The sequence below is a fragment of the Accipiter gentilis genome, chromosome 15 (assembly GCF_929443795.1).
Source record: "Accipiter gentilis chromosome 15, bAccGen1.1, whole genome shotgun sequence".
Classification (NCBI taxonomy): domain Eukaryota; kingdom Metazoa; phylum Chordata; class Aves; order Accipitriformes; family Accipitridae; genus Astur; species Astur gentilis.
Window position 1 is genome coordinate 3,867,959 of NC_064894.1, and position 20,941 is coordinate 3,888,899.

At 37.4% G+C, this 20,941-nt stretch overlaps 1 protein-coding gene across 6 annotated transcripts in view; it reads left to right on the forward strand.

The window, feature by feature from the left end:
- ADGRB3 (adhesion G protein-coupled receptor B3) overlaps nucleotides 1-20,941 on the forward strand; it is a 467,107-nt gene that overhangs the window by 166,515 nt on the left and 279,651 nt on the right. For 5 of the 6 annotated variants that reach the window (XM_049818118.1, XM_049818121.1, XM_049818119.1 and 2 more), the window contains one exon: nucleotides 16,443-16,553. The exons of the other annotated variant lie outside the window; for it this stretch is intronic. In XM_049818118.1, coding sequence (XP_049674075.1) covers nucleotides 16,443-16,553 — 111 coding nt within the window. The remainder of the gene's footprint in view (nucleotides 1-16,442; nucleotides 16,554-20,941) is intronic. 6 annotated transcript variants of the gene reach the window in all.

Sequence of the window (20,941 nt, forward strand, 5' to 3'; positions counted from 1 at the left end):
GTGGTGCCCTGAGGATTTAGAGAGATTAATAAATTCATTAATTAGATTAATAGATTTAGAGAGATTAACATGAATACAGTGTGATGCTAGTATGTGAAGGGGGGAAACAGACTTTAGGTGTACAAATAGCAAGTCAGGGTAGGGGGCAGAGAGAAACTGGGGTCTGGAGGATGCGAGGTGTTTTTGCAGCCACATGTCGTCCCGTGGAAAACTGTACAGCTCAGATGCTCTTACGTACCACAGAAACCTGAAAACTTAAGAGGGAGCAGAGAAAGCCTCTGAAATTCAGTGCTTTTAGAAGGCAATAAAACAAAAAAGAAACACATATCAATGGGCGGGAAAGTAAAGTTGAGAAATCTGAATATAAAATCAGGGTCCTCCAGTTCACAGTAATCTACGTAGCCTGAGTTGGCTGGGCAATAATTTTCCAATGAAACAGTCGCATGAATATGCGCAGTGCATTTATCAAAAGGAAAGATTTCTAGATGACAGTAATGAATCTCAAGCACTACCGCTGGGATAATTTTCTTCTAAAAGAAAGAATAACAAATATGTAAGTAGAAGAAAACAGGCCTCCTCCTATTCTTACGAAAAAGAACCACACCACTTCTATTTTAAAAACCATTTCTGTTTGTCTTCCTTTTTCTGAGGTCCAGCTTCTGTGTCAGATGCCGTATTTCTAAACCAGTATTCCCTCGTGTTTGTTGACTTAGAGCAAACAGCACAGAGCAGCTTCATGGTTTTGCCCTCTCTAACACCCCAGGGCCGTAGCAGTGACAGGTGCCCGCGGATGTGAGCACCACTGGAGGAGGGTCTGCTTGTCCTGGTGCTATTTGGGCACCTTTGACAGCCAAACCGACTGACTCGAGAGAAGTGAGCGTGTTGCTCCCATTTTCACAATCAGATCTGCCTCCATAACTTTAGTCATCTTGGTCCAAATGAGATTGTACTTATTTATAAGGGAGACAGGGCTCTCCTCCAGAGCTTGGGTGGTCTCACCGCCTCTAGGTGATGACCACTGCATTCACCAAACTCCCTATAAGCATGTGCCCTGTTGACAATTTGCAGGCTCTGGCTGAAGAAGAAAAGGTCTCGTTATGGTTCTGCAGTGACACGTACAGACCTCCAGAACCTTGCTGTGCTACGATTGATCAGACTTCGAACAAAATATCTACCACTGGCTCTCTAACAAGCACCCCACAGGTCTCATCTGTCACTGGTTATTTACATCAAAGGGACCTTAGAGTGATGTACAAGCAGAAGATCCTTAGGGAACATTATATTGAAGATGAAGGAAAATGTCCTACCAGGCTGTGGAGCGGTGGAGACAAACACACAGAATTCACCCCTTCCATTATAAAACCGTTCCAAAACCAGTATTCAGAGACATCCCATCGGAAGGGTTATGAAGATGTAGAGCTCCTGATTAGGAGCAAAAACTGAGGAACCAGATTATTGTTCTGCCCTGGACCAGGTCAGAGAAAATACGCCATGTTTAATTTGATAGGTTTTATTTTTTAATTAACATGTTGAGTGATCATTCTTTATAATCTAATAGCTCTGCTTTCATGTGGGTTCAAAATGCAGCTAATGTCTGCTTTTAGTTCATTGCAGCAGTTCTTAACAGTAGCAGAATATTTATGAACTCCTACAAACCCTACCGTCAGCTGTAACTCCTTTTTCCTAATGAAAACTGCAGCTGACAAGCATCATCATCAATAGATTGGGCATGATAAAAATTCACAGCCATAAAGCAGTATGCCAAGTCTGAAGCAGAATAAGATGACTGGGGTTAGGTACTCACTTGCCTGGTGGCTCACGTTATTCATCCGCAGCACATGCAGAAAATACCAGCAATTTTTCCATCGGTGCGTGAGTATATGGAATAGGAAATATAAACAGATACATGGGTTTCAAAGATTCTTGAGTACTGTTTCATATTTGGTATAAATTTAGAAATGTTCATTGCTTAACAACCTTATGGGGTGAGATGAACAGGGTTCGGAGTTGCTTATCATTTGGTTATTGCCTTTAACGTTTTATCCCTGTATATGCTCAATGTAATTATGATTCTTGGATTACATCCCATGTAATTATGATTCTTTTATTTCTTTTTCACTAAGTAAAGTTGCTATTATTTTTATTATGAAGAAGCCTAATATAGGAAGTAATAATTTACTTTTAATGTAAATCCTAGTGTGCTTGAGTAGATGCAATAAGGCTTTTTCAATTTCTATTTTTCCAAATTCATTCACTGATATAATTTCTGGAATAACTGATTTTTTGCTTCATGAGACAGACAAAAAAAATGTGGCTGAATTAAATGTGTAACTCGGAAATGGCTTTTGTTTTATTTTCAGTGTTTTTTTATAATTGAATTCAAACTAAAACTGGAACTATAGTACAAAAAAAGAAATTAAGCTATTTCAAATTTACTAAATGCTATTCTTCTTGCTTTCTTCTCTCTTGTCTGAAACTCTTAGCTTAGTCCAGGTTAATCAGTAAGTCTGGCCTTGAAACAGCTCTTTTATGAAATAAGCTCTTTATATTAAAAATATCACCTACTGCCCACTGGAATGTACTAGTACAGTCGGCCCTGACTTAGGATTAATGTTTACCTGTTTATTTGCTGCATGTTGTTACAGTGAATCAACATAATCGCCTGCAATTGTTTGTGACATTCTTCTTCCAATACAAGTTACTTAGCTTAGAGGTAACAGTAAATAGTGATGTAAATAAACATATAAAAAAACATACTAAAATTTTAGTTAAAAGCAGAGCAGTTAAAAAACAGTACCTCAGCTTATATACCCTGAGGATGCTCTGAATTAAGTTCCGGTACAACCAATTAAAACAGAAGCCCTGATTACTTTATCCTCTGTCTTCCTCTAACCCTATAGACTCCTCCTGTAGCCACCCTGACTCTCATCAGACTTGTATGTGTATGGGATTTCTTTCCTGCTGAAGAGCCGTGCCTTTGTTTTATTTGTTTGTCTGTTTGTTTTTTCTTCTTTCTATTTTTCTGCTTGGCTGACATTCTTCTTTAGATATTATTAGTTAAGAATCATAGAAGCTCTGCTTTTCCTGATGCCCTGAAGCCTGTAGCAGTCTCCTTTCTGCTACCCCAATTTCTGTGTCCTACAAGTAACTTTGTAAGTTTTCCAAGACATGTAAGAGGATCTACTCCTTGCCGAGGGCATGAGAGGGACCAGAAGGAACTCCTTCCCAACAGTTTCCACCTTGAAGTAGTGGTGTTTACACAGGTCCTTTACATCTTGGTCAGAAACTCTGCCCAGATCCTCGATTTTTAGGACTTTTTATTTAGAATCCCTAAGCTGTGTTTTGACTACCAGAGTTAGGGAGCTAAATGGCCGCAGAAGTATTGCACCTCTCCAAGTATTAGTCCCAATTCTGGATCTCCAGCCAGTTTGTGAAGCTGGGGTGGGACTCAAAATTTGCATCAGCTGTAAATACCAGCCAAGGGATTTGTCTTTCCTCACACAAAGAAAGAGTTCTCTCTAGGGCTAGCGAGAATTACCTTATTTAACAATTTACATTTTATTTATGTGCTTTGAATAGCACCTTCTTTTCAGACTAATATTTGTGTACTTCTTGATTGCTTCAGACACTTGTCCAGAATAGCACCAGTAATCCAGTGATCGCATAGAATAACTTTGTCTCCACAAGTGTTTTACTATTTTTAATAACTTCTTGCCTTTTTAGCAAACTGCCCGGGTCCTGCCACAGAAATGTGACAAAGGAATGGTGGCTGACATTCCGAACTTCAGTTTAGTACGTACCCGATGCATACAACCCTTAACGTTTCATGCCAACAACAACGATGGGCCTTGGGGTAATAAGAAGGCAACAACAACAGCAAAAGGTGTTCTCCCGACTGGTGCTTTTCCTCCTGCATTATTGTACTGTCCCATTTTTAATATTGGGAATACTTTATTGGCATTGCCTTTTAAGAAAAATCTGCCACTTAGAGACAAATCCAAGCTGACCTCATCATGAAAAAGGATTTAGTGAAATCACACTTTAACTAGCTGTAATTGTTCCTGTAAGCTAAAGGATTAAATTGAATGGATATGCATAAGAATCCACATGGTCTAACAGAACATAGAGAAAGGAGCTAGAAAATCGTAACTACTTCTTCTAGGTCTGTCAGTCCTCTGTGGCTGTGAACAGCACATGACTTAATCTGTCTGGAGCCAATTCTGCTCACACAGCAGTTATACACACATTTAATTCTTTTATTTCATGACTTTTGATTTATACTGGTGGAGGTGAAGGCATTGTCATTTGTAGGTGATGTTACTCTGCTGTTCAGTATTAAAAGAACAATATGAGGCAGAATGAGACTTGTCTATTCTTTTGGTAGTGGGAAAGAATAATTGAAATGTACCACATAACACTTCTACGTAATTTTGATCACTTGAACTGTGATTACCAATATAGGGGGTTGTATATTAGCATTAATGACTTATTTTTAGACAGAATCTGTTACATAAAAAACTGCTTCTTCGTGTCTTTTGGGAACTTGTGGTGTTTTTTAAAAAAATATAAATTACATGGCAGTAAGAAATGGGAACATCTGTTCTATGGCCTAAACTCTATACATGTGCTGTCATGTGGCACCAAGCCCTTTTCCCAGAGGAAGACCTTGTGCACCCAAACTATCCTTCTGAGATGTTTTACATATGTTAGCATGTGGGCATTTGTATAACCATGTCTTGCATCAATGGGTTCTGCAGTTATCCTGGGAAACGAACTGCTCCAACTGTAGATGTAACTACCTCCGGGCTCCAGAGTCAGTTCTGGCACAGAGCACTCCAGGTCAGCCAGGCTTTGCAGACCCATTGCTGCAGCCCTTTCAAAACCTTCAATAAAACTAATGGAACATCACTCTTGAAATCTAAGATTCTTTGAATAGTTTTAGTGGAGTTTGCTACGTATATATCAAACAAGTAATGATTTTTAAAAAACAATCAGAATTGTGTTCTCATTTGGCTATAGTTGTTTCTAAAATCATAAGATTTTAGGTTTTGGAAGTACTTTAGTTGCTTGGAGATGTGTATGAATACCAACTTGAAGTAACCTTTTTTTTTTTTTAATGAAAAGATCAAACTTAACTATATCCTGGAAAATGTAAAAATTATTCCACAAGATCACTACAGAATGAGTAGTCTCTACTAGGACTAAAGCAAGGATTCTTTTCCTGTGGTATTCTTCTGAGAACTGGTACCTTGTGAGCTTCAACGGTGGCTTTTCAGGCTACTTAACATACTCTTGATAACTAGATTGAAGCAAACAATGCATGCTGTGTAATCTTTGTGGTCAACATAGTGGTTGTTTTTCGGAATTTATAATCTCTTCTGCCTTATTGCCTTTTTGAAGTTAACCGTTAGCCACTCAACTGAGTGTGAAATAGGTCTAATCTGGTCACTGTGGGAGTAGTGTTAGAGCTATGGTAGTCCAAGTACGTAAGTGAAGCAAGGTTTGTAAGTGGCAGTAACAAAACTCCTAGGAGCTTTGAAGTTTGATGCTTCTACATCAGAGCTGAAAGCTTTGTGTGCCCCAGGTCTGCCTATGGTCCCCCAATACTTTAGCTGTTCTAAAAAAAAAAAAAGCACTATTTTCACCCACAAACACTTCCTCTATTCCTCAATACTCACTGGTTTTTATTTTCAGTTTAGAATGCATATTGGCTATCTGTGACTAGACATACTGCTTTTATAGTTCTGATTCTTGAGTGGGCAATCAGAATATATACTATGAAGTCTCTAGTGAGCATAATTTAATTTATTGATTCAGAATTTGCTTACCATAAATATTCCATTATATGTGCTTACAGTAGACTGTATTTGAGAACACTTCTTTCAGGCAACTAAATCATTGGAATATTTTCAGACAGCCAACACACAAGAGGGGAAAAAACGTAATTTGAAGAAAATTAAATTTTTTGTTTGAAAATGTCTTTGTATAAAAGATGTTTTTGTGGCTATTTTACTGAGCTCCCTAGCAAAGCCATTCTTTTCCAGCCCTTTCTAGACAGCAGACTAGAGGCAATGGCCGAGATTTATAGGATATCTGTGGGCAGATGTGCAAGCACCTCTGCAGAGAATTCAAAAAAGTTCATAGTTAGGAGCAGCATAATGAAATTCCAGTCTTAAGCCTCTCTTGGAGTGCCATGATCTACAACTGGGATGTATGTCTCCAGCTGTTAAGAGAAAGTCTGTTTGCGATAAGTAAAATGCCACTAACTGTGGACTTCTCCATGAAAGAAGTACTAGTTTATCTATGTTCATAAGCAATAGGTCATTCTGGGAATGCATTTACATAAGTTACAGTCAGAGTTCCCAGCTTGACGAGTATTACAAACTCTATAGTTCTAAGTCCAGAACTAAATATTTTCACTTAAAAAATTCCTGCTTGCAATCTCCAGACATTCATATATGTTGGCTATTGGCATCACTTCTTCAAACGATGGACTGAGATGAGCAAAGACAGATTTTAGGTAACCACATAGCGTATTATGCTGACAAGCTAAAATGAGTTACATGAGATGTATCTTGCACAGCCATCAAGGAAGAGCTGGTTTTTAATGATCCTTATTACTGACATCCGTAGGGGAAGCCGCCACAATTTTCTATCGAGTACACTTTGATTAATCATTCTGGAGGTCAAAACGTATAGATTGTTGCAGCAATATTTGCAGGAGATGCATGAGAACTTTAAAAGAAGTAATTTGAGTGTCTGACAACATGTAGGGATGCAGAAACAATGAGGATACTAAAATCAGTTACTTTGATGCTTATTGATGAATGACAGGCATGCTCTTCCACCTCTGAGGATGACACCACTTCAGCAGTGTCATCCCCGTCATTCTCCCTAATATGAGTATCAATGTTCTGTTGACTAGATTGTGGTTTATATTGCTTTCTAATTTAATCAGAGAACTGGACCAGGAGGTACTTTGCCATGATTGAGTAGAAATCTTTGGCACAGCTACAGAATAACATTTTTTTAAAGTTTTATAAAATATGTATATTGGAAAAAAAAAGTATACCGATGGCTCTCAGAGTAATCTCTGTATTTTGTAGACCCACTAAAGTGCTGTTGTTCCTGTGTTAAGAATAGTACATTGTGATCAGAAAGATTATGCCCATCGAATACATCTGCTCTTAGGTCAATTTTTCTGCTATGATTTTTTTATATGTTAGCATTAGGTATTTGATCTGGCATTACGTGGGACAGAAATCTTGCACCCTTGCTATTCTTTAATGCAGGCTTCGGGGTGAAATTCCCTAAGAGGTGGTTGACGAAGTATGCATTGCTTAGCTCAGATCTGCAGTTGAACAGTTCATTTGCTTTTAGCAAGGTGTTGCATGGGCAACACCTGTCAAATAAGCTGACCCTGTGGTTGGGCCATAGAGGTAGGAAGGATGTGTTAGCAGATGAGCTCAGATAATTTGTCTGAGTGTGGATTATAGAGTAAGAGTGAAGGAGAACACTGCTTTTTAGCCTCAATGTGATATCTGGGTCCTTAAAACCATTAAATAACTTGCTGAGTTTGATGCTCAAATGAGAATCTTGGAGACCTAGAAAAGTGTGCTTTTACTAAATCCGGTGAAAACATCTAATGGATTTTAAAAAAATTCTGAAAGACTGAGGTCCAAGTGATTTTCATTGATAGTTTTCAGGTAAATCTCTTATGTGCCTTCCTACTTAAAATCCCATGCATGTATTTCTGAAGGAAGGATTTAGTCATTGTGAAAATCTATTCTGAGGTTTAAATTTTGAATCGCTGATTTTTCCTTTCATTTGTGTCACACTTTCCCGTTAAGGTAATTCCATTGACTAGAGAAGAGTTATTTATGAGTCATATTTAAGGCCGCAGGTGTCACCGTAAGAGTTCAGACCTTTTAAGAGGTTCCAGGTCCGTTTGGGAAACCGTTGCGACATTCTACCTGTCAGGGGGCTGTGCCATACGCGCATCTCCCAGGCTGAACTGGGTGGACTAGTACGTTTGAAACTGCATGTGTGTGACCATTAACCTGCCAGTGATGGTTAGCAAAGGCTACGTACCCTTGTGAACAGGCTATATAGACCTCTTAGCTCAGAGTTGAGCTATGGTTTTAGAAAAGACCTTCTAGCCCATGTCCTCAGCTGACAAAATTTGGCCTGGCTGGGTGGAACCAGGCCAGCTTACAGCAGCCGAGGCTCTTGGCCTCCTCCCCCTCTCCTCTCCCTTTCCTCTCCTCATACGATTTAGCAGCTACCGGTGATGTCTGTATACAAACAGCCAGCTTTGTGGTACCACAAATGATAAAAATGTAATGTGCGAAATTCACATCTAGTGACGCTTCCTCCATTTTTTATTATTCTTTTATAAAACAGTTTAGGAGACTTAAGGGCAAGAAAATGCTCTTAAAAAGCCATGCAATATCATTTAGCTTCACCTAGAAGCTGTACCACTCTAAAAAAAAAAAAAAAAAAAAAAAAAAAAAAAAAAAAAAAAAAAACCCAAACCTCCACACTCAGTTTAACTGTGCTTAGTGAATAGAGTTTGCAGTACCTATTATTTAAAAGATTGATTCTTGCTCCTTCTCTTCATACAGCTTCAGAATCTTTCACAGACTGTAAACTTCCCTGTCATAAATTCACAGATAATTCATCTCAAATCTTAATGAATGCTGCTATCATTTAGGAAAGATTAGGCAACCATCTGCAGGAATGTCTGCGGTAAATAGTTGCAGGGCAAGGAAATGGTCTAGATGTCCTTGTGAATCCTGCTTTCTACAATTACCTTTACTTACTTTTCAGTGTTTCTAGAACAGAAAAGAAAGAGAATGAAGTTATTGAATTCAAGAATAGCTTAGAAAATTACAGTTTATCCTCAGTCATCCTCTCTTGAGTTGTAAAGGTATGGAACAATAAAGAGGCATGTACTAGCCTGTGTGTAATATCTAGGTAGCTTGCTGCAGTGTTCAGTAAAAAGAGATTGTTTATATAAAAATGCTGCTATTCTGAAACAACCGCTGCACTGGCTAACTGTATCAATAATACAATTAATTAAATATACGTCAAAAGCAAAATACTTAATGCAGAAGTGAAGTAGTATGAAATGTAAAAAAGCAAGGAAGGTACCAAAGTATTACTATGACACTATGATTTAAATTTTTAAAGGCTACACATGAATAAGTTATTATAGTAGAAATATTAAAATGATGAGAATACTACAAGAGAATACATTAAAGGTCTTTCATTTTAAAAAGCAAAAATAAATAAAGGTAATCCCCTGTGTTTTCATTCTTTTAATGTGTTATTACATCCGTGAATCTCTTGAGAGAACAATAGGGAATATGAGAGAAAAACATACTGCTGAATTTAGAGGATTTTAATGTTAAACTTGATGATAATGTAAACTTCCTTTATCAGTTTTATTATTTTTTATTGGAATGCAAACATTTGGGGATGGATTGCTAGGGAAATATTTGAATGGGGAAAATGTGAACTACAGAGCATCTTCTGCATATTGGCCATGATAATTATAAAATATGTCAGATCTAGTGAAGATATAAATGGGTAAAGCTGCAGCTTGGGCTTTCATTCACCCCTCCTTTTCCTCTTTGCTTAGCTAAAAGTCTGCAAAGCCCATGTGAAAACACTACCTGCCGTGGTGACATTTTACGTTCGTTTTGAACAGGTATGAGTCACGTCACTAGTTTCACGTGCTCAGTTTCTCCTGCCTAGGTGTAAAATGATGAGCAAATGGGCCCAGGAAGGCAAGTAATAGAGCTTGCACAGTTTCAACAGTCTGTGCACACGCAAAGTGAATAAATATTACGTCTTTGTAATATTCTTCACCGACCAAATCTGTAACCATGAATAAACAGGTTCAGATCCCACTGAAGATAATGGCTGGCCAAGGGAGTCACTGCAGAGATGTACAGAGAGAAAGCAGATTGCATTGCCACGAGATAGTCTAGCTCATCAGGGTTTGTGCTATAATTTATATCTTAATTCAGTAATATTTCATTTCTTATGTCATTAAAAATAGCAGCAGTAGTATTAATCCAGCATTATTTCCTAGGAGCAAATGGGTCTCCCTAGAGACAAACAGAAACTAATTACCTATGCACAATATGTTGACTGTTTAGAATACATAATAATTTTCCCTAATTTTTTGAAAGATGAAAGAGCACATACGTATATGTATTAGTATAGCTCTGTGTGTGAGAGAAAGGAAGTCTTGTATCTAACTTCCTACAAATGTTAACCTATCTTTTTCTTTTACCTGATATATAATCTATATAATCAAAAAACTGACTTTGTTAGTACAAATACTATTGCCTTTCATATTTCAACTGCTATTAAAATCCTCTCCGTGTTTTCATGAGTAATAGGACATCTTTCTTGCTGCGTTTATGAATACAGCTTAGTTCAGATCTTAATTCTCTCTAGTGAAAGAAATTATTCCATTCAGTTTGAAACTGGTCAAAGCCCTTCTATACTGCTTTGGAGAGCCAAAAGAGGACTTTTTATGGGACCAGGAGCTACGTAGGAAGTAGGCAAAGACTGTGTTAAGAACGTTTTCCACATTTGCAAAGCAGAGGTTCCCATGGAAATCTAATTCAGCTAATAGCTATGTTACTATTTTGGCGACTTGCCTGCCTGGTGAGGAAATATCATTTGAAGGGGTTCCCGTAGAAAGCCATGGCTTAAGCCTGCGCCGCGGAGTGATGCCGTTCACGGACGATGCCCTGAAGCTCTGCGTCCCACCACGGCAGCGGTTGAGAGTGAGGATTTCCTCGTGGGGCCTGGGGGCCCGGCTACAGGGGAGCAGGGCTGGAGACGGGGAAGGGAGCGCTCCTGGGATTTTCTTCTCTCTTGTCACAGGGTTTACTGGAAGGGAAAACCAACTGCAGCTCGGGTTTTATTTGGTTTGGGTGTTCGTTTGTGGGGTTTTTTTATCTCCAGCCCTACAAAATAAGAACTAAAAAAAACCCCCACCAAACAAAACCCCCTCAGTCCTTTGAATGTAATAATTTTTTTAATATATGAGAGATAATTTTATAGTGAAAAAGAAGCAGAAAGTCCCAGCTTCTCAATTCAATGCAAAATTGTGCTTCTAAGTCAACACACATCCTGCCATCTAGTGACCAGAAGAAATTGTACTGACCAGCTGCAACTGTGACAAGAAACCCCGAACTGCTGCATATTGTGCTATGTAGTATCTTTCTGGGAGAAACTGTAGAATGGGCTACGAAGAAATTAAATGTGCAGGAAATTTTCCCAAGCTCCTGAAAGTCTGCAATTAATCAGATCTATTGAAATCAGTTAATAGCTCAGTCCAAAAATTAATTTAAATGACGTGGTTCTCCATTTCTGTAGCCCTCTTCTTTCTTCCATTCCACCTCTGTACCCCCTCCTTCCCCTTCACCTGGGACTTACATCAGCATTTTGCATAATTCCTGGGAAAAACATTGGTGTGTTGGCACAGAGAGGATGCCAGGCTACTGCACGTGAGACAGTTCTCATTTAATGCACATTCTGGCTCCAAGGCCTTTAATATTCCCTTTAATATTCATTCCGAAGTCAAGAGTAATTGAAAACACTCATTTGACTATTTACAGTTCAGGAGTGGGTAGGGTGGTATGAAGTACACTGCCAGAGTGCTGCGGGTGAGAGAAGAAAATGACGGTCGCTTTGCGGAATCGATCGCCTCCTCTCGCTTCTGAGGTTCCCATCAGCCGTCAGGGAGCTGCTCGCCACCACCTCACCTTCCAGGCGGTTCCCTACGAGCTCCGCAGCTCTCGGAAGCTGCTTTACATTTTACGTGCCCTGAAGGGGTAACCCTAAAGGCCTCGGAATCACTTTTTTCTTTCATTTCAACGGTTCATTCATGCTGTTGGCACCAACTACTATGCTGAAAAAGGCTTTTTTATTAACGCCAGTATGTTCTGTGCCATTAATAGCACAACTTGTAGTTGATGGTACACCTATAACCAGATCAATACGTTTATACGGTGAAGGTCCTGTGAAATGTGACTTAAAAAGAGCCATAGGAGCCAAACCAAGATGGTTTATAATGTCATCTGATGATCAGGATATATACGTAACAGGCTTACAAATAATATTAAACAGCCTAGGCATAAAATCTGTTTGATGTGTACCTTAACTTTAATGATTATCTACTTGTCAAAAAGCAAAGACTAGCTGTTGGTGAGTAGAATCTTGCAAAGCTGGTACTTTTCTTTTGTATTGTTCAGTCTTCCTACTTTGCATTTTTATACTGTTAACAGATGTTTTTTTCTTCTTTGTTCCTACAGAGAGCACATGGCACCTCTCTTCTCTCCTAAAAATGTACTCCTACATTGGCCGCGAGATTTTAGCTTCTCCTTTAAAAACTAAAAAGGTTACTTAATAGGAATAAAAATTCCCATAACATAACATAAAAATAAAGGTAAAGCCAATGGGACTACAGATAAGAGTTCTTGTAAATAATACTCAACTGTGAACTCTGGAATTTCAGAAATCATTATTTCTTTTTATACTCCTTAGAAGGCATGGAACTATATTACATGCTTCAGAGTTACATGTGAAGTGAAAGAAATCACGTCCATATTATGATCTATGCATTGCTAAAATACTTTCAAGTATCGATCCATTGCGTACAGCTGAGGAAACAAAGAATATGCATCCTATTGCAGGAAACTATTGTACTTCCATAGCCACCAAATGACCACTCGCAGCAGGACAAATTCTTTTATCAGATAACTAAACCTCAGATTTTCTACCACAAGTGTTTGGAATATGCTATGATTTGTTATAAGTCACGGTCTGGTTAAAATGATCCATTCAAGATTCCCCATAATGCTATTTGTTATTCACATTTGGAGGTATTTCTTTGAGTTTTATTCTCATGCAGGTAGATTATAGCATTAGCAATGTAATAAAAAGTATTAAAACCTTTTTGTGTTTCCAGGCTTAACTTAGAGCCACATTGGCAACTTCCGGATCAGTCTGTGTGCCTGTCTGCTGCTGCAAAGATTCATTGTCCCTCTTTATTTAGTGGAACAACCTGATTAATATCAATGTTTGAGGTAAAAGCAGAGAAGGACTGTCCTGTTTCACCCGAGGGAAAATTAGGACAGGCATCACCTAAAAATTCTGTTCAGAAACTGATGTCTGCAAAAATACCTTCTTCTGGGTTAGGAAGGTGATTTTTCAGCAGCAAGAACTAGGTAAGAAGAGTGAGAATGAGGAAAAAGTCCTTTGCTCATAATCTCAATTCAAACTTCCAATATTATATCCCAGACATCAGCTCTTGAGTCGTGCTGCCTTGACCTTGCAGGACACCTCTGGCCACGTACTGGCTGGAGCGAGATGGTTCCTTTCACCTTTCCCCCACAAAGAGGTCCTTGAAACTACTGTGCCGTTGAGCCATGCTTTAGGCTGACTTGCGTTAAAATGCTTTCCTAGCCCAGAAAGCATTTAAATATTCCTCCTCTGTGAAGTGGTGAGGGAAAAGAAATGCATAACTGGTTCGTCTTCTACGTTCGTTATTTAGCCAGGCTCTGAAAATGGAGGAAAGTTTTATTCTATTTAGTATTTGTTGTAAACTATGGCGGTCACTTAAGTAAGATATTTTATTATAAAATGCTTCATAACAAATGCATTACTGTTGAGCTGCTTAGATTAAACAATTTTGAGAGCACTGTTTGTACTTCTATGCAGAAACTGGACACTTCTGATCCCATTACAAAAATGTACTTGACCCTTATTTTTCTTTTCTTATGAGGCCTGAATTTTAATGAGGCCTTAAAGCCCTCACCCATGCCAGTACACTGCATTTCCTGTTACTGTTTTTGTTCTCGTGCGGCATTTGGTTAAATACTTCAGCTGAATATGAAAATGAGAGCACTGCGTAAGTCTGGTTCCATTTCTTGACAAAACTTACAAAGAAATATTTTTATCTTTGTTCTGAAACATTTATCTTGCATATATACTTATATATTTCCTATATAAATGCTTAATAGATCAAAGGGAGATGAGTTGAAGAGTGCATCTCAAAGACCATCAGCAATAGTTGAAGTGAATTGAATGCGTAAATTAAAAAATGTGCTGTTGCTAAGTGGAAAAATGAAAAGAGGCGTGATTAGATCCTGCATCAGCAACTTGTATTTAATTTTGCTTGGTGATATTCCCGAGTAACTCCATCGCTGTGAACAGAGGAGCTACGCTGGGTACGAACGACAACCCCGAAAACTGATCTCCCAGACTTTCCTTTGCCTCTTCACCAGAGCTCTCGGTCCCGCGGGCCACCGCGTGTGCTGCGCGACCGGGGCCAGAGCGTTCGCCACCTCCCTGTATGCCTCTGGAAAGCCTTTCTCTAGCAAAGGTCTCCTGTTATTGCACTCTGTAACTTAAAAAAAAATTAAAAAATAGAATTAAGCCTTCGGCAAGAATGGTGCCATATCCTCTAAAGGGGCTGACAAGCAGGCAGTGCCCAGGGAGCAAACTCGGAGCAAATACTTGCTTTCACAGCCTCATCGGGGGAAAAGTCTCCTGGCCAACACCATGTTGGTTAATGGTCATCTGCGCTGCACCTTGTAAAAAAAACTGTAAAAGTATCCTTCTAATTTGCATTAGAATATTGATTGTAAAATATTGATTGTAAAACATTAATTATAGTAAGAGATTTCCCACAGAATAAAAAGCTGTCTTAAATCAGAGGAGCTATAGAAGAGGTGTATTTTGTAAAAATATATTCATAAAATTTTATACCACACTTGTATGTATACATACATATATGTACTTATATGTATGTGTATAGATATATAATTTAATTATACATATATGTACTTATATGTATGTGTATAGATATATAATTTAATTATCTTTTATATGTATTTCTGGGATGTCTTAAAAGCGTTGGATGTTTAATTCTCAAAATATATTTTACTAATTAGGTTTTCAAATATTGTCTTTAGAATGCAAACTGCATTGCTGTTCTCGAATAATTAAGTTTATATTTTAAGGGGTGCCATTAATGAATATTTACAGAAAGAAACACTAATTTGGAGAAATATATTAATAATTTACTAGAAAGTAAAAAAAAACACCAACCCTCTCTCTGCTGATTGACCCCTTAAATATATTTACCTTGTATTATTTTTATACCCTAAATAGAACTTTAAATACGTTGAATTTAATAATTCATCAAAACAATGTGTTTGCAAAGAATATTTATTAGTAGCACTTACATCTTGTATAATGTTTTGCATCTTTTGAGGCAGGAAGGTAAGTTTTATCATCTTCATGGTTTTACAGATGGGGGAGTATTTTGAATTTTGCATTTGCAAGGTAACCTTCCAGCAGAAAGGTATTTTTAATGTTTATATTCCTAGTCCTTCAGACACCTTCTGCCTCATCAGAAACTTCACGTGGTTGTAGTTGAAGTAGTTTCACTGTTAACCCACGGTTCCCAGCACACGCTTCTGAAATTAGAGTCCCACCAGAAAGCGAATATTTAGCAGCGAGGCGCAGAGAGCTGCGTGTGCCTGGGAGGAGCGGAGGGAACTGTGCTGAAGACGCAGCAGTCCCCTCTAAGTGCAAAGGACCCTCCACATTTCATCCCAGAAGGGAAAAAAAGGAGTCTGAGGTAGAAGGCGAGGAGGTTTGTGCAGGACCGGAGAGGGTCAATGACAGCAGCGATAGGGTAAAAGACGAAGCACTCTTGTCTCCCGTGTTCTGGGCCTTTACGTCACTGGGCTTTTATGTGCGTTTCCCTATTAAAATCAATGGGGACTTCTTTTTAAATCCTGAGGGCAAGATGTAACCTGTGGTTTTTATAACTGAGAGGCTTCAGAAAGGAAACAGTCCACAAGTGCTTGTTCTGCTGGATTCAGCCTAAAACTTAGGCACTTCATTGGTTAAATTATTATTCTTTCGCATTGCCACCATTCCCAAAGATGACTCGTTCTCTGTTGAAGGCTTTGCCAGCCTGAAAGATGAGTGCAGAAATAGAAGTCCTCTGGAGGAACATCAGGCTCTGCCATAGAACAGCAATGTCTAACACTGTCACAATCATTTTCTGGTGTGGTTTGCACTGACTTGAAATGGAAGAATAAAATGTCTGCATTTGAATAATTGCTTTTGTCCCATGTCATACAGCTGATTTATAGTACGCGTCACTACATTGAATGTTGGTTCATAGAGTAAAATCATGTTTGAAAATCTGCAGACACAAATTTAAGTATTTATTAAAAGCTGAGCGTAGCAAAGTTAATTTGATGTTAACTGCCATGATCACTTGCCTGATTCTTACCAGCAACTTCCAGGTATGTTTAGGAACATATTGCATGAGACAGTATGTGACTTTTGAGAAATGTCTACACACAAGCTTTCATAAACCTTTATTCTGTCTTTAGAATTTGGAATGATGGGAGATCATACAATTAAAAGTCAGCGACCTCGATCTGTTCATGAGAAAAGGGTCCCTCAGGAGCAAGCTGATGCTGCTAAATTTATGGCACAAACTGGTAATACATCAGTTACATTTTTCTATTTACTGTTGTTAATTTTAGCAAAACCACTGCATGTTTCCATAATCTTTTGCTGCATATTTGTCAGTTTTCTAAGCTGATACTTTTTTTGAATCATTTATTTTTTTTTCACCAGTTAAAGTCCATAAATAAAGTAGCGGAGAATTAGGTAGATCATACAAAAACATGCACTGTGAATGTGGCTACTGAATCATTTAGTATAAGCATGAATTTCCGTAGCAGTAAAAGCAGTCTCGCATGTACAGGACACAGGACAGCTTACTGTGACGTATTAACTTTTTTCAAAGAAGTTAAAAACATGCTTCAGATTTCTTTATAAATAAACTAAGGTCTAATCCCAGCTTTAGGCGTTTATCAACTAATTAATTACCAGGGTGACTTTAATGTGCACACATTCAGCATTTACTGTCTTTGGCCCAGCACAACGCTCTATTCTCTAGTTTCCAGGTTCATAATTACTAAATGAAATTGGCTGTAAGTAGTTTTTAATTGGATGTGCAAATTGTCTAACAGTTTTTCATCTAAAACAGATTTTCTAATTTTGTTTGAGCAACTTCATCTTCTTTAGATAAAGGTACCAAAATGATATTACAAACCTAGAGCTGAAGTAATTAAAAAAAAAAAAAAAAAAAAGCCTGTTTACCAACAGTTACCACAGCTGCCTTCGAGGTCAACGACAAAATTTCGGTGGTGAGTCGAATTAAGCTCTCGCACACCAACATTACTGCCCATTTTGCCATCAGTAATGATCTGTGTATCTGTTGGTAAAAACTAACTCTGTAACGGTTCCCTACACGCTCCATTGCAGTAAGTTCCTGCGTTGAAAAATCTTGTGCCCCATAATTATTGTATGGATTTGAAACAACTTACTCTGTATTCCATAGTTACTAACCTTGAAAATATGCCTGCATCAGTCATACATAATGCTTCCAGTTTATATTCACTTTAGTGAAAGAGCTATAATTGCTTCTAGTTATGTTGCATGTTGACTTCCTTCGTAGCAGGGTGCTTTACTTAACAGATTTGCAGAAAATGATATATTAAGTAATCTAAATACATGTATAGCCAATCAGTGTAGATCTTTTTGGTAAAGAATTTAGAAAGGGAAGAAGTCTGTTTCCCTCCTATTAATCTATAGGACTACTTTTACGGCTAACTCCCAGTTGATACTGCTGTCAGCAAACGTAGTGGAAGAAGGGAGCCTAGGACCCTCTTGGTCTCCGTGCAGTTTTTGTTTAGGCAAGTAGAACTTATTACTTACATACCTAGCTCAGACGTAGAATGTTAGTTGCTTACTACATAGAATAACACCTTTGCTTTTATGCTGCTTCTTGAATTCATACAATTATTCCAAAAAATAAGTAGGATGATCTGTTTTATTTCCTCATATAAATCCCTAAAGCTTTGATATCATCAGGTAAAACTTGTCTTTGGTAATTTCTAGTCATGCATTGCAGTGCATCTATTATGGGTGTTAGAGAACTGCATTACAAATGCAGCACTTATACCATCACCTTCTGATAGATTGTGTGTGTGGAGTGGGAGATGAACGTTCAAAATTATACAGGCTTGGTTTTCAAGGTCCTGTTCTGAAAGCATGTGAGATGTATCAGCACAGCATATAAATTGGCATGCCCAGCTTTGAGGAAATCTATATTTTACATACTGTAGGTTAACACATTTTAAGTAATACTGCGCTCTTTTTGGACATACTTACTAATTCTCATCTCTTCGTCATTTTGATTTTCCTTTGTAGTGATCATTGCATATTTTCTTCACCTCTAATGCATTCATTTTCTTGTGATATAATTATTGTGATATCTTCTTAAACTGATTCATAAGGTTTTTCTAACACACCTATCTCATGAATTTACTCATGTACTAAGAAGTCTAACAGCCTTTAAAGTAAATGGATACTGAGGTTATGAGGCTTCTTGTATTTTAAGCCTGTTTAATATTTTATTTTGTGTAATAATAAAACAGATGCAAAAGTGCAACAAAATGTTTCTGTGGTTTGAAAAGGCAGAGAGGTAGGAACAGAAAATTGTCCTGGAAAAGATTTATGAACAGAATTTAATACTGTTAGAATAGTGGACTTAATCCACTGAATTTTGCCAGGAATAGAAGAGTTTTAAAATGTGGTATTACAATATGCATTTTCCTGTTTGATTGTGAGTGCTATGAGGCAGTAAAACATTTTCTTTAAAAAAAAATATTTTGTGAATAATTTCTTGTCCTATATTTGTCATTTTATGTGTTTGGACTGATCCTTCCCTTAGGTGTTATGGGATTTAGAGAGTATAATACAGGTAAGTGTTACACAGATCAATGAGGCCTTCCATACAGTAAGTTTGTTTCCTCTTACGTGTCGAGCTGCAGGGGAGATTAAGGTCTTGGTAGCTTGCCAATAGTTAATTTGAGATTGTAGGTTTAATATGATAGATGTAAAAATTGAAGAGTTCTTAACTAACAGAAAAGAAGAAGGAAAATAAAAAGCAGCCTTTTTGAAATTTTCATGTCAGAAAATAAAAAAATGGGAGAGAGATAAAGACAATAATAGAAGATGTATTTGCAGACTACATAGGCAATCTAGGTTTATTCTAGAAAATAAAGAAGTCTTTATTTATTTAAATGAAAAATGGTTAACTATGGTATGATATCTCTGTGAAGATGTTTCCCTCCTTTAAAATATTTTTAAATAAGTAATAAGCATACTGACAGCAGTACAAAATACTCTGAAAAATTAAAAATTACCAAAAAATCATAATGCATTGTGCAAAAGGAAGCAAAGCAGCTGGTGAGATAAATTTGTTCTTTATTTTCTCTGCTTTCACTCTTTTTGCACTATACATCATCTTAGTGTGGAGGATCTTGCTCCAGCAAATGTTTAAGCAGCCTATCCTTTATGTATGCTGAAGTATATTGCTAGGTTCTGCCTTTTGTGAACGGACAGTCCATATATGCTCAGAACTTCTAATTATTAATTCAAAAATTCACTCAGTACAATCACATTTCTTAGTATCACATTACTGCTATTTTTCATCATATTCCAAGGGTTAAGAGCAACTTTTTATCATTTAAGATATCTGAAATTTTAAAGTTTTAATACTTCATTTCTGTATTTTAATAGCTATGCATTGTCACCAAGTCTGTGTGGGATAATGGATAATTTACACTGAGTATATATGACTGTTTTACATAATGAGGAACATCTTGAGAAACACAGCTTTGACTTTTTCTGCTATTTGACCTTTCATCTAAACCATTTTAATGAAGGCAAAGCCAACTTCAAACATGTAGAAAAAGACAAAAAATATTAGCCTAGAAACCCATAGCAATACAAGTATTTCTACCATGTACCTGGGTTTATAGTACATATTGTATAATTGTGAATGTCTACCTAGATATTAGCTATATTTACCATATTATGTCATCTAACCTGAACCCAAGCCATGTAACAACCTAATAAGAATGCTAAATTCATATCAGAAAAAACATTAGAACAATAATCAGTGATTAAATTTCTCTCTTTTTTTTTTTCTTTCACCTAATAAATAAAGAAAATTATTACAAAAATCACTCTGGTGAATTTTTGTATGTAAAAAAACTCATCATTTTTTCCTTGTCCATAGAAATTGTTAGAGTTGTATAGAATTTTATGAAAAGCAGAGGGATTTGTGTGCTAATTATAAAGCATTCTGTCTTGTTACTGAATAAGAAGCACTTTTTTTTTTAAAGCATTGAATAGCCTTAGAATTGCTGCTTAGAGGACTAGCAGAGACAAGCATTTTGCAAAGGTTTCATGCTTGGCCTCTGGAAACAAACAAATGAAAAAAGAGCTTGGACGGATGCTTGCTACAAAAGCACAGCTTCAAGAAATAGTGTATCATTTACTGCATTCTTGGAAGATAGCACCAGAGCCTTCCTGGTTTGCAGACGTTCCCTTGATTGCGACAAATACCAAAACTTTTGGAAGACTAGAGGTATATTGAGATAACTGAAACTTTAAAGCAAGCTATTCAAGACTGAAGGTTGTATCATGCCACTGATTTTTAAAGAAGGAAAACCCATTTGTTTCAAAAAGGACTTGGGTTTAAAAATCAAGGGTGCAATAGAGGCTTCAGCATGCCATTTTATACCGATTTTAAATGGAAGAAGGTAAACATGAATCCAGAATTATTTACTCAAATTGTTCAGTGAGGTATATTCACGTTATTTTTGCATTTGCTTTCTGACAATACTCAAGGGATCCAGTTTTCTGAACATGAATGCTTTTGTGGAAGGAATTATAGAATTGTGTGTATAGCTGTTCATGGAAACAAAATTTAAGCATCCTTTCCTGAACATCCATGCAAGAAGACTTC